General features: G+C 35.4%; 2 protein-coding genes across 3 annotated transcripts; one reads left to right on the top strand and one right to left on the bottom strand.

Annotated features, from left to right (window-relative positions):
* The first annotated feature begins 2,761 nt into the window (after positions 1-2,761).
* cldni (claudin i) lies at positions 2,762-5,338 on the top strand. Its single transcript, XM_055194030.2, has 3 exons — positions 2,762-2,890; positions 4,107-4,238; positions 4,353-5,338. The coding sequence occupies exons 2-3, from the start codon at positions 4,107-4,109 to the stop codon at positions 4,854-4,856; spliced, it is 636 nt and encodes a 211-aa protein (XP_055050005.1). The 5' UTR covers positions 2,762-2,890; the 3' UTR covers positions 4,857-5,338.
* Positions 5,339-5,379: 41 nt separating this feature from the next.
* Positions 5,380-14,125, bottom strand: coro1a (coronin, actin binding protein, 1A). Of its 2 annotated transcripts, none has more exons than XM_055194029.2 (11): positions 13,966-14,125; positions 12,155-12,358; positions 10,462-10,584; positions 9,986-10,115; positions 9,599-9,777; positions 9,391-9,510; positions 9,039-9,143; positions 7,626-7,771; positions 6,982-7,039; positions 5,850-6,065; positions 5,380-5,738 (listed from the first exon to the last, which is right to left on the bottom strand). In XM_055194029.2, the coding sequence occupies exons 2-11, from the start codon at positions 12,350-12,352 to the stop codon at positions 5,640-5,642; spliced, it is 1,374 nt and encodes a 457-aa protein (XP_055050004.1). In that variant the 5' UTR covers positions 12,353-12,358; positions 13,966-14,125; the 3' UTR covers positions 5,380-5,639. The 2 variants fall into 2 exon arrangements, with proteins under 2 accessions (XP_055050004.1, XP_073713392.1); XM_073857291.1 differs by having other exon boundaries at positions 5,380-5,729.
* Positions 14,126-14,755: the final 630 nt, after the last annotated feature.

Raw genomic sequence — 14,755 nt, 5'->3', positions numbered from 1 at the left:
TGTATAATAACAAAAAAGGACAATGGATTTTTTTTCAGTTAAACAAAAATCACAGGAATGATTGTGTCTAAATAAAATACACTTTTAGCAGTATATATACCTGGTAAATTCTAAATGTAACATCTTTTACTTTTGTTATTTGAACAATATTTTTCACAGATTAGCTATGTTATTTCCAGTCTATATTTTTGAAATACTCTGATCCACATTAAAATGCTAAAAGTAGCTGTTTCACCTATTCCTTATATGTTTGTTAGGACAACAATGTTTAAAAATATCAATGTTTCCTATAATACTGTCTTTTATTGCCTCAGCAGTATCACTTCCACAAGCTCTTACAAAGTGTAGCTGTTGAGCTATGACGTCAAACAAAACCGCATACTCTTTTGGTGTAACTGCAGACCCAAATTTATCCAAGAATTGTTTATTAGTATATCATCTGAATTTAAAAGTTGTCTAACAACATACCATTTTGATATAGTTTTTATAGAAGTGAGATTTATTTTTGTATACATTTGTTATTCCAAATAATATATTTATTTGGGGGGAAATTGTGCTTGAACCCCAGCATCCAGGCCAATAAAGCGAAATTTGTAAAATTCTGCCGATTTCGCAGTTTATGTCTTTCTTTCTCATATCGGAAGCCGTTTCTCTCGGATAACCGTTGTTTTCACTCGTTACACCCCCCCCCCATCATTTCAAATGTAATCAGCTATAATGCAACTATATACACTTCCCTCCAAAATAAATGTTTGATAATAAATACTACACTGTAAAAAAAATTACGCAGCATTTCGACACATATTTTTATGCTACTTTCTCTTTTAACTTTACTTTAAATGGATAATCTCGTCTATCGATAATCCAGCCCTGACGTCACAATGGGGGAAATAAGACAATCGTTACTTCCGTTTCATTGTGACTTCAACTCCATTGTGATTAAAACCATACTATTTTAATTTGATCCATTTAGCAACAGTCTTCAGTTATCTAATAATGGTGCTCATGTACATTCTTTACATACACTATTATGACGAATTCAGTTAAAAAATGCATTTTCTTTTAAAATTATGTGACCAATGTTTTAAGGTATCATATCATCTTCGCTTGATTCATTTTTAATATTATAACACAAAAAATACAAAAAGAGTATAACAAACATATTTTACTCTTTTTTAAAACTTTTAAGTACTTTTTATAAGTATGGAGCATTTAATTAAAATATATATTTTTTAATATAAGCAACAAAATCCATAAGAATTTAACTGATAACACTTTACAAGAAGGTTGTATTTGTTAACATTAGTAATTCCATTAGCTAACATGAACTAACAAAAAGTTTTTCAACATTTACAAATGTTTGTTAACGTTCATTAATACCAATACAACTGTTCATGTTAGTTAATTGTGCATTCACTATCACTAATGTTATCAGTTACTTTTAAAAAATGTGATGATCATGAAATAAAATTAGTTAATGCTGTAGCTGTATTCCTCATTGTTACACTCTAAAAAAGTGGCTGGGTTGTTTTTGACCCATAATGGGTAAATATTGGACAGAACACATGCTGGGTTAAAATGGACCCTTTTCTGGGATAAAATGATCCAATGTTGGATTGTTATTTTGCAAACATGGGGTGTAATAACCCAGCAAGTGGGTGAAAACAACCCAGCATTGGGTCAATTTTAACCCAGTGGTGTGTTCTGTCCAATATTTACCCATTGTGGGTCAAAAATAACCAGAGTGTACAGTTCATATTAATGCATCAATAATTTTTACAAATACAACCTTATTGTAAAGTGTTACCATTTAACTTTTAAATTATTTAAATCTTTTATGAATTAATTAATACATTTTTAAAATGAAAGATTTTGTAATTAAGACATGTTTTGTAATTTATCTTGACAATGTATAGGCGATGTGTTCAAAACAAACCACATGATGAAGTCATATATGATCAGACAAATTGCATAAGTTGAATTTTTGCCACATCACTGTCATGTGCACAGTGTTACTAATCAATCTTTAAACTTCTATTAAGTTGAAAACGTATGGGGACTTAACTCTTGTGATATTTCTAAAAGATTCCCTCTTGTCTGGCTCTACCCGTTTGTCAGGTTTTCTGTCCACTTTTCAAGCCTTATTATTTAATTTGTAAATAAATCTATTGTTGCCTAGCACCACAATGTATGTAACATACCAAGGTCTCCCAATCTCTGTTTCACAATTTAAAGCCCACCCACTTTACCCATGATCGTCTCTCTACGTCATGTGTGGTTTCGATGGTGACTAGGTAAAGCTTTTGAGGAAAGGGTATGAGGTTGTTTTTCTGATATGTCATTATGTTTTGGGAATTTTATGATTCACAGTATCATGATGTTGAGCCCCCCATAAACACATGTGTATGTTCCATGTTGAATCAAACGCAATCAAACAAACAAAACACTGATGCAAATGGAAAAAACTCTTGTATGAAGAATGTTTGTTTGCAAAAAAATAAAACTGTTTAAATAGGAAATAAAAAATTGTTTAATACTTGAGATCATTCTGTATGGCCTACAAATTTTACATTTGGAAAGCAAATTAAGAAACATCAAATGTGTACTTCCTGAGTTTCAGAAGATAAGTAAGTGAGAAAGAGGGGAAAGATAAAAAAGCAGACGAGAAAAAAGAACAAGTTCAGTCTGGCCTTTTCTTTTTTTACCCACCCCTCTCCTTTCTACTCCACCCAACTGCATTCCCCTACATAAGCATCCTCACATCACACCAACTTCATAAGCGGTCACTGTTGTGAAGCGGAGAAATTAACAAAAAGAAAAAGACCCGGGAAAAGAACCTCACCGGAAAAAACAACAGGAAACTTCACTCTTCAAATACTACAAATACAAGGTAATCATCAAACTTTTTTATCTTTTTTGCAAAAATGTATTGATGAATGTAAAGAATAGTGAGTCTTCTAAAAAAATCTGTAATAATTTGAAATCTGAATAAAATTGAAAGAGTAAAAAGTGATCTCTGTAACAAATCATATCTTTAAATATATATATATATATATATATATATATATATATATATATATATATATATATATATATATATATATATATATATTTAAGAAATTTAATAATTTACAGACTGATCAAACTGCAGATTCAAATATAAAAATAGTTTACAAGGGTGGTTCCCTTGAGTTTTCATATCAGATACTTTTTAAGACAGAATGCAAATACATTTACATTAGAATGGATTTATGTTAAAATGTATCATGCTGGTTTATCCAATAGTACATAGCATGTTAAAATTAATTGAAACAGGTAATCTATAGATCAACTGCTGGTGTAAATTAGGCTACATTGGCTTTGAGTTGCTTCACAAATGAAGAGACAAAACAATATTCCTTACTCATCAATGTTTTGAGCTTTTAAGTTAAGAACTGCGCAATAGTAATTGCAAACCAAACAGTGTGTAAATCTCTCAGAGAGTTATTGAATGATTCACCAGCGACTAAAAACAGCCATAATTACTGTTAGTCACTTTGCGTGTGCCCACACGCCACCTGGTCATCCCCTATAGTTTTTGACCAATCCATGGTGCTTTATGTTAGACAGTGTGGGGTAGGAAGCTAATACGGTGCATTATATCAGATTACAGGGTTAGCAGGAGAGAAAAAGTTGAAAACAATTTTTGAAATGTCAAAAGTCAATTAGGATATAGAATTAAAAAAATTTAACAGACATTTGGTGACTTGTTAAAGGACATTGTATCGGAATGGCCACTAGAAAAAAAGGACAGAATTGAACTGTAGAGGGACTTAAGACTCTTTCAGGGACTCAGGGAGTGGCACTTCAGTGTTGTAACAAGCAGGAAAAAAGGATATTCGGACCTGTTGAGACTTGAGGCTTGCTTCATGATGTGGGTTTGGAGATGTTGATCGTTTACTATAGCCTAGAGATATACATTCCTGTGTGGGCCTGTCTAAAGGGAGGAGACATGTGTGCTAATATATATGGACTAGACAGAATAACAACAAACGTTAAAATCAGTTTTTTTTAGTCTCAGTAGTATTTTGGTGTAAATAACAATGTGCTTCACCTGTTTTTTCTAGATGGGCGCTGCTGGTGTACATATTGTTTGTATGGCATTGGGAATCTTAGGTTTCATTGCTACCATTGTGACCATTGCTGTTCCAAAATGGAGGGTTTCTGCCTTCATCGGCCAGAATATTATTACTGCCCAGGTATACGATTACTGCAATTTCAACAGAGTTTGGAAAGACTGTCTGTTTATTCCAAATTTAGATTTGTTTTATTATTTTGCCATCATGAATAACCTCATTCTCTCCTCTAAACAGTCTCAAGAAGAGGGCTTGTGGATGGAGTGTGTGGTCCAAAGTACCGGACAGCAGCAGTGTAAGGCTTACGAATCGCTGCTCATCCTGGGCTCTGACCTTCAGGCAGCCCGTGCCATGACCATTATCAGTGGCCTCCTCACTTGCCTGTCAGTGCTCATTCTGTGCGCCGGCGCCGACTTCACCACTTGCATCGAAAACGAGGATGTGAAACCCAAAGTGAGCCTGGTGTCCGCTGTCGGGATGCTGCTCGCAGGTTTGCTTCTGATAATCCCCGTCAGCTGGGCTGCTAACAATGTGGTGCGTGATTTCAACAATCCGTTGATCCCTCAATCTAATAAGAGAGAGCTGGGTGCCTGCATCTTTGTGGGCTGGGCGGGAGGAGTCCTGCTGCTGTTGGCTGGAGGTCTGCTGTGCTGCTTCAGCCGACCTCGCTCTGGAGGATCTAGCGGGACCGCAAAATACTACAGCAACAGCGCCTCTGCTCCAAACAAGAACTATGTGTAGATAAGGGTTGATTAAGCTGGGTAGATATGGTAATTGTAATGCTTTAGTAGTTAGGTATTCACAATGTCTGGTAGGAGTTATGTTCATTAGTGGACACAATCTAGAAATCTGTAAATATTACTTGTTTTAAAATAAAGTCTTTAAGCTTAAGTTTGTCTTTTACAGTTTACAGCTGTGATTTCTGTATCATGATATTGGATAAACAACATGCATAAAATTCAGGGTTGGAACAAACTTGTATCCAAAATACTTTTGGGTTATTGTTTATACTTTATGTCGGTCCTTGCCATTTCAAAAATGTTTTTAAATGACTGAAATAATTATATTTAATTGCTTAAGAACATTTAAATATACATTTTTGTTTAATATAGCAATGCATTGCAAAAACTGTTAGCTGTAAAACTGCTAATTGTTAATTCTAGGTCTTAAGTTCTTATTTCATGTATTTTGAATTTGTTTTCAATAAAAGTTGAATGACTTAAGTTATTTGTGTTTTATAATGAAAGTTCCACACAAAAGTAAATTAGTTAAAATAACACATTTATTGCAAATTCTATAAAACATATTCAAAATGGGTTTCATACAAATCTGATCATATTAAAAAAAAATTCCCTAAAGAGCAAATTTGAGCTGCAAAATTATTTGTATCCTCTAAAAACATTTCACATGATTCTACATGTCGTATTTCTACCATGCACCTTTTTATTATTTCATTATACACAAATCTTTATATGTCCATCTTCATTTTTTATGTCTCAAAATTGTAATTGCTTCTCTCTTCAGCTATTTGTTCTCCAGTCTGCTCACTCGCTTGGTCAAGTCCTCAACCATCTCTTTCAGCATCTTCACCTCATTCTGCAAGGCCTGCAATGCCTGCAAGTCCTGTATGTGAAAGACAGCGGTGGAGAAAAATAGAAAGACAGAATTAGTTCAATTTAAACAAAAGCTCAATTACATCCAATTATATGTGCCGAGGGTGCATCTATCTCGTACCGCAATGTCAGAATGTTGGTTGCTTGAGGAAGATGATGTGGTGGACATCAAGCTCTTGATCACTTTGAACTCTTTGTTTTTGGTTGTGGCCACAAAACCTTCTTTTAAGGAGATGAGGATTGGTTCTCCGTCTTTACCGGCGAACCACTCATCTGCCTCCACTGATGGCTCTGGACCAATCGTGTCAGGGTAAAGGTCCTCTTGAAACAAGTCACTCTAAAGCAGGAAAAATTGAATTTACATTTCTAATTCAACAAATGTTACATAATACTATTTACAGGTCACACACATTATTACAAGATGTAATATAAGTCACAGGTGTGCCTAGAACGTATCTGTGAAGTTTTTGCTCAAAAAGATTTATTAAAGAGAGTCTAAAATGCGCCAATTTGGGTGGGAGCAAAAACCCGCTGTTGTCATGTGTTAGCCACATTAACGTTTCAACATGCTAATGAACACATTTAGAAAAGCTTTTAAGTCAAATTAATCAGTCAGTCAGTGGCCATTCGCAGGGCTTTATCAATGTGATGTCATATTAAAGGTGCAGTATGTAATTTTTAGAAGGATCTTTTGACAGAAATGCAAAATAATATACAAAACTATATTATCAGGGGTGTACAAAGACCTTTCATAATGAACCGTTATGTGTTTATTACCTTAGAATGAGACGTTTTTATCTACATACACAGAGGGTCCCCTTACATGGAAGTCGCCATTTTGTGCCGCCATTTTCTACAGAAGCCCTAAACGGACAAACTTTTTTACTAAGTTGTCTCTGACTATGACATGTTTGTCCAGTGGCGGCTACCGTAGCTTCTCTATGTGTTTTAAAAGCGAGGGGTGAGCAGTGGATTAAGCCGTTGGTTGCCATTTGCAACGTCACCACTAGATGCCGCTAAAATTTACACAGTGCACCTTTAACAGTAAAATCAAAACAGCATGTCTAATGAGACTTTGCTTTGGTTTAATCGGGATTTACAAAAGAATGAAAGGGTGGATTTTTTTATTGTAGGGTTGTTGTGTCTACACACTGCCAATACACATTTATGTCCAAACATCTTGTAAAAGTGGATTTTGCATAAAAAGGTCCCCTTTAAGGTGGACTTATTAAGAATTTGTTCAGTCAACTTACCTTACGAGGCACAGTCATTACAATAGGTTCACACTTTCTCTCATGGAGTTTATAGAACCTAAGAAGAGTGGTGTTTCAATAATATTAGAACCAAAAAAATACAATGAGATTTGAACATTCTTTTGCAAGTACTCTATCCGCTTGTTACGTCTGACATCCACTTTCGGGTCCAAATGCTCCATCAAATGCAAACAACAAGCAAAGAAAACAACAAACTGATAAACACTGTAAAACTCCCGAAAAACCTTTATCTCCATATTGAAATCTCAGATGGCCTAAAAGTAAGGAATCTTTTATGAATTGTTAAAATATTGTTTTCTGGGACGTTCTGAGCTCAGATGATGTATAGTGTACTGTACACCACGAGTTTTATTTATTTATTTATTTGGATCCCCATTAGAAATTACCAATGTAGTGGCTATTCTTCCTTCTTACATTACATTTCATTAATACAGAAAAAAAATAAATATATATATATAAAATCGCTTAAAAATATAGTGTATAAAAATACAGCTTAAATGTGATACCACTCATAAACGGCTGTTGAGATAGTATGATGCGATTGGAGGCTTGGACCCGAAAATGGTATTTTTATGTCATCACTTAACAAGCGAATAGACCTGTTAACAGCAGCATGTGTTTACCTTGCAATCTCACACTTGTTGACTTCCAGGCCTCTCTTAGGCATGTAGCCCATGCCCTTCTGACTCTCTTTACTGCTGTACATGGAGAGATAGTGAACGTATGGGGCCTCATCTGTCACCTCAAAGTATCTGATGCTGCTGTCACCCTGTTAAACAACACAACTTTATGATTTTACACTGAATGAAATCCAGATTCAGGTTAGACGAACTCTGTGGTCCAATGTACACTGAAAAAAATGATATACGCTGGATTTACTAAAAATATAAAATATGGTGCATAATTTTTGCATCCACTTTTTAAAGCAAGTTTTACGTGGAATTTTAAGCAATTTAAGCAATTGCAATTTTTTAAATAAGTTTTACATGGAATTTTAAACAATTTAAGCAATTGCAATATTTTAAGTAGTTTTACATGGAATTTTAAGCAATTTAAGCAATTGCAATTTTTTAAGTTAGTTTTACATGGAATTTTAAGCAATTCAAGCAATGCAAAAATGATTCACCATATTTTTTAGTAACTCCAGCGTATTATTTTTAGTCCACTGCCTAGTTAGTTATATTTACTAAAATAATTAAAGTAGTTTCAACACAAAATTATTAATTTTATTTCCTTCTTAAAAATTGTATGTGATAAAATTTAGTTGAATTTACTAAATAATGTGTTCATTTAGAATTACCCACCTTTTTCTTTTATTTTTACAAAAATTTTGTTAAAAAAACAAATTTTTTATAGAATTTACTCATTTTATTTAGTTAAAGCAACACTAAAGAGTTTTTGCTCTTTGCTCCCCCTACAGGTTGAAAGCGGAATTGTCCATTACCACTGAAGTAAATAATTTAGCCTACTGCAGCAAAGCTGGCTCTGATTGGATTGTAGGTCTGCCATAAAGCAAGTTTTTGTAGTTTTCACTCAAACTACAGGACTGCGAACCGATGGTTGGAAACTTCTTTAGTGGGGTTTTGGCCAATAGAGGGCTGCAAAGCGAATGTGAAAGTGACGTTCACCCCGTTTCGGGTGGATGAACGACTGAAACCTTTTTGAAAACGTTATTTTAAGGTAAAAAAAAACTCTTTAGTGTTGCTTTAAATTTACTAAGCCACAAAATCATTTTTACAGTGTAAGCTTGGTGGAGATATAAGTACTGAGGGGTTGCTGAGCATGCTCAGTGTGACTACCGGTATTATGTCTAGTAATATCTCTTTGTATTATTTACTAAGACATATAATTGGTTAATACTAAAAAGTAACATTTACTTCAAAGACATTTTATTAATAATTCCTGTTTAATCTATAATTGGGAAACTCACAGTCTATAAGCTTTGTGGATGAGAAAGTACACATAAGCATAGTAGCAATTGATTAAAAGTATCAAAAAAATGCTTAGTTGTAGAAGTGCTTGTGGAAGTGTCTTGCCTTGCCACAAAGGTAGACGATGCCAGTGTCGGGATCAAAAAATGGTAGCAGCACTCCACTGCTGGTGTCCAGTTCCTGCAGAGTCATTGCCTCCTGAAAGTTTTTCTGTATATACAAACAACAGCACACTTACTGCTTTAATTGTTATAAAATGTATGATTTAAATCACATTTTTAACATTTTCTAAAAAAAATACACTTTATTTGATGTCTTTAGTGCTTTGTGAAAAAGGTAGAATGCAGTGTGAGAACTAAGAGCTTTATTGATATATATTCATCAGTCTTATTAAATAATGTTTGACTTGTAACCACATGAATCTTATTCAGTACAGTGTATTTCACAATGTACTCACAGGGTCCCACAGCGCCACTTGTCGCTCGCTCATGCGGCTGAAGCCTGTAGTCAGGATCTTTCCATCAGATACAAACACAGCTCTTACTGGCCTGGAGCCTTCATGAGGTTTATCCTTCTCCTGAAACACAGAGATCACACATGCATTTAAAAATCTGAATATAAGAATAAAAGTTAGCCGATCTTGCTGTAAGGAGGCATGCACACACATGTATGATGGTGCCCTTGCGGGCGTCGAACACTCGCAGTTTCTTGTCCTTGCAGGATGTGAGGATCTGAGAGCCGTTTCTGTTCCAGCAGGCGCTGTAGATCAGATCGCTGTGCGAGTCAATGCGCACCACTTCTTCTCCGCGAGCCACGTTCCACAGAATGATCACATTATCACAGCCTTCAGAGGAAAACATAAGAAAGGCAAGGGAGATGAGGTGAAAGTAGTGGGGTAAAAGGCACAGAAGGATGAAAAGGTGGGGAGAGCACAACAGTGCATGTTATGAGCCATTAGAGGGCGCTATTGTTCTGTTTCATCCAAGGTATGGATCATAAATGCATAAACGAATGGTTTTTTGGCTATTAAGGGGTGCCAGATGTTAGGTTACCTGCACTCATCAGCACATTATGAGCAGTGGGATGCCAGCTGAGGATGCCCACACGTTTAGAGTGACCCTCCAACTTTACAACTGGATCTTTCAGAGGTGTCACCAGACCCCCTTCTGGAATCTCCCAGATCTATAAGATAATAGCAATGACTTTAGTACTAAGCTTCCAGCTAAACAGTATTTAATCTCTGTAACATTAGTGTGATGTTATAGATGCAAAATAGATGATGTTATAGATGTTTTTAACAAATATACAATTATAATTCATTATTAGCCTACAAGGTTTCCTTTAAACTAAAAAGTTACGGATTGCAGCTGTAACGTCTCAGATAAGAGTTGGCCCTACCGGCAATTTAATACATTTATGATATCTATAGATATGGATGGTACTGGGTCACAGCATTATTAAGCATCTCTGGAAAACCTAAATATGACTCTCGGGCATCATTGTAACTGGACGACACCCTTTCACTTACCATGACACTGCAGTCTTCAGAGCCACTGGCAATGATGTTGTCATTATGTGGGCAAAATTCAATGTCCAACACAGGTCCAGTGTGACCACAGACGGTGGGCAGGGACATGTCAATGCGACCCGTCTGAAAAACAGATCAGACAGGGCTTACAAATGAAATGACACACATTTATACACAAATAAACATGAATGAGAACATAAAATCTCTGAAACATCAATTGCTCTGTGTCTCAGAGACTAGTGAGAGCTGAAAAAGTTGTGGGGGTAATGAGTTGTGTGACCTCTGTCAGCTGATCTTAATTTTACAGCTATGCCTTCAATTATGTTTAATAACTACTAATTCATTTAGAGAAGAAAGCACACTGTTGAAGTTCAAAATCACTCCAAACCTTAACATCAAATGTGCACGTCCATGTGCATAAAGCATTTATAACTGATCCCTCTCTCTCAGGGGCCAAAATAGATAAAAAAAATACTGATTTAATAATGTAAAAATGGTTCTCCCATGTCCAATTAGAAAAACAATAACAAATAATTTTCATTTCTTGCACCGAAAGTGCTATCTTACCTTTATTTTATAGTATACAAATTTTATTATGAGCGTAACCATTTCAGTACAGAGGGTTGGGGAATTGTTTTATTGACATCAGCACAGTATGTTGAACAAAACATGATAATCCATGCTATGTAAAAAACAAAAATTAGTTTACACAACCTTCACCAGCCAGTCAAATTAAATGAAAGGGGTTGACTTAAATTCTCATGTGCACTGGGAAACAATAGCTGCCATTGAGCAATGCATTGAGTTTAAGGTTTGAGATCAAAGATGATCGAATGCTCATTCATTCTCTATTACAAGATCTATAGGCAGAAAAACAATAGAGTAGACAAGAGGATGTGAAAATAAAAAATGAAATATATTATTAAATAAAATGATATATGAAATAAACATAAAGGGGAAGACAAATGACATATGAAACCTTTTTGTTCGCTTTTCACTCTTCGTGAAATGTATTACGTAAATAGTGTATTTATCTTGATCTGATATTTATTCCCTATATTTCAAAGAGAGATATTTTTTACATTTGGCTTAACAAGAGTACATTCAAAGTTTGAATCAAACTTTGAAAGCAAACGCATCAAATGTGTTACACTTGAAGTGCTAACTGGAAGATGTCATTTTCTCACAGTTTATTCACTCTCTCAATCACTAAGATGTCACCACAACCTGTGTAGTGTTGACAGCTAAACAGTCCAAATATGGCAAAAAAAAGTGCAATAGCGCAGAAAGAGAATAGATGCTAGATCTGGTGACACGTAACAAGGAAACCCAACCTTGAACTTCCTTATTTGGACTTCATGCACATCTAGATTTCAAAATTCAGACATTCAGAAAAAACACTCGAAACAGGTAACAGGGGAAACGTCGGTCTGACTTTTAACAGCTTGAGTTTGGAGTCGCTTTTGGCCTGTGTATGCACACGTGACAGTCTAGTCTACAATTTTTTTTATCATTTTGCCTTCACTAGGTAAATTTGCCTGTAGTGTGATGAATGCATTTTAATGATAAGTGCATCTAGTCTCTCAATTAACATGAGCTATGCGTTTAGACTTCGTCGTGTCGTTCAAACAGGTTTTCTATAAGGATTGCATTAATATAAGCCTAATGAGTTTAATATGCTATGAAGATGCACCTTGTTCAGAGGCAGAACAATGAAAGCTCCTCCACCACTGGCATCCACAATCATGGCCACAAACTTAGGGTTGACAGAACAGAAGTTGCTGTCCCAAGTCATCTGGGAGATCCTGATGTCATCATAGCACTGATCCGCCTTTACCGCCTGACCAAAGACGTGGCGAAACTTGCTGGACCTGACCACCTTCCTAGACATGGTGACCTGAACAACAGATACAACAGAAACAAATACATATGAGGACTAATAGGAACAAGAATAAAGCATATTAGGGGTTTCAAATAAACTTTAAAACTTTATAACAGCATCTTTTTTACTTCTTTCACTTCTTGTCACAGTAGTTACCGATTGTAGGACTTTATAGTGTTACAAATGTCAAAAACGCACTGACCTTCACTGCAGACCGTAACTTTTGCAAAACGTTGGAATTAAATGTCAATATTCGCTTTTAGTGCTTTACTTTTTTTTACAACATACTTTAATATAAAATATGCTTAGATATTATTTTCAAATACAAAAAGATTTATGCTCAAATTCTAGCATTTGGTTTAAGGTTTAGGGTAAGTTTAGTGCCCAAACACTCTTGGATTTGCATGAATACTAATAAATAAGTGATTAAAGATGGCACAGAAGATACAGTTAAGAGAAAGCATCAAGTCAGCCACTCGTTTATCATTCACTTTGAAACTGCATGTCGGCAATGAGCTTCAAGAAAGAGGAAGGAAATAGGAAACAAGCATGAAATAAGAGAGAAGGAAATGCTCTGGCTACTTCTGCAAGTCTAATGCCACGTTGTCTGATTTGCGTAATATATTTTAATACATTTTAAATGTATACCGTCCCTTTTCCATGCATTTCCCTTTCAATTGCTCTCTTTTATTATTTTATAACTGTATCAGATATTCTGTTGTGTCAATATTCTCTCATTTGATTGAAATACAAAATGTTACTCTAATGTCAATAAGGCCCATGCATGCTCAAAACACATTGTAAAATAATAATCTGAAACCAGACAGATCCAGATAAAGACAATTAGAGTGAATGAAAGAGGAAAGTATCTTAGTCGGACGATTGTGGGAACTCAGGAGATGCTCAGAACTTCAGTTAAACCACATCCTCCACTCAAACCAACACTAGATATTTCTTCCAATACTTTATTTTTTTAAAACATCACTTTTAATGATTTATTTGATTGATAATTTTATTCATATGGCTCATTTAATGCACAATAAAAGCAGCAACTCTTGTATTGGCTATTCAAATTTTTGTGCAAGAAATACAGTCCAATGTGGGCGAGCTGTATCTTTAACCAGAAAACCTTTTTTAGCATTCTTAAATGTTACATGTCTCATATGTTGTCAAACATTACAACTTCCTTAAATTTTTACCGTGCCCACAGTTCAGAAAGGCACACCTAGACTCAATGGCAATTCCTCTTCTAATGAACATTAACGTGCCGTCTCTATTTTGCACTATAAAACAACATTAAACGTGCAAAATAACATGACTGAGTTTATTAAGAACACAAGGCTGAGTTTCAAACCTCAATGAGCTGCCCATCCTATTCCTAACAGATGTTATGGTGTTTCCAGTCACGAGCTCTGGATGCTGCAAGGCTCGTGTTGAGGTGCGGCACTTTTAGGAATCTAATAAAATGCGTTTAGAGTGAATACTGCACAATGTTGTCTAGGTAGACAGCTTACTTAGTTTTGAAAACCAGCCAGAGATAAGCAGCGGAATGCATGCAAAAATTGTCAATGAGCGCTTGGCTCGCACACGTAGCCTATAATGTAACGGGACGAGCACTGTACCTGAGAAATGATTTATGGATGGGTGTCTGAGGATGAGCCTCTACCTCCTGAGGTAAAACACTGAAGAGTTGAACACTGGCAGCAGATGAAGTGAAGCTGGTAAATGGCACCAGTTGTGGCTAGGGCTCACTCTAAATCACAAAGGAAGTGAGAGTTTGAAATGTAGATGAAAATGGGAGGTGTCTTTAACTTTATGTTTCCTTTTAAAGCGCTTTACGTTGCACGAGGCGCAATCTCACTTTGCTTACGTGTGTCGTGTTTTTTGCGATGCAGACGAGTTACGATTAAGTGAGTGTCTTTGCAAAAAATAAAAAGCATGGTAACCATAGATACAAGATAACTGGCAGATATACTTTGGCAGGTAAATTTTAGCATAACTAGAAATTCAATAGAAAGTTTATTTGTCAAAAAAATCAACTATGGTTTTACTACATTAACAAGGTAGGTTAAATGTTTGTAGTAAAATTATAAGAACCACACATTTACCATAGTCTTACTTAGTTGTGTAGTGGTGCCTGGAGAAGTGGGTATCCTCTTTAATTTACGCCCCCATTTTTTAAAGCGGCACCTAGACTGTTATAAAAAAATTTAGCCTACCTTTTCTGTCACTGGGGCTGTATCCTCATAGGTTCATTTGAATATATACCTTAAAAATATTAAAGGAAAAATATTATAGGTCTACCTTAAGGACGTATTGTGTACCTTAAGGAAAAATCTTGCATAGTTAAAGGGGCCATGGCATGAAAATCTGACTTTTTCCATGTTTAAGTGCTATGATTGGGTCCCCAGT

The sequence above is a fragment of the Misgurnus anguillicaudatus genome, chromosome 19 (assembly GCF_027580225.2).
Source record: "Misgurnus anguillicaudatus chromosome 19, ASM2758022v2, whole genome shotgun sequence".
NCBI classification, from domain to species: domain Eukaryota; kingdom Metazoa; phylum Chordata; class Actinopteri; order Cypriniformes; family Cobitidae; genus Misgurnus; species Misgurnus anguillicaudatus.
Note: the sequence above shows the minus strand (reverse complement) of the source record. Positions and strands in the feature narration are given on the sequence as shown.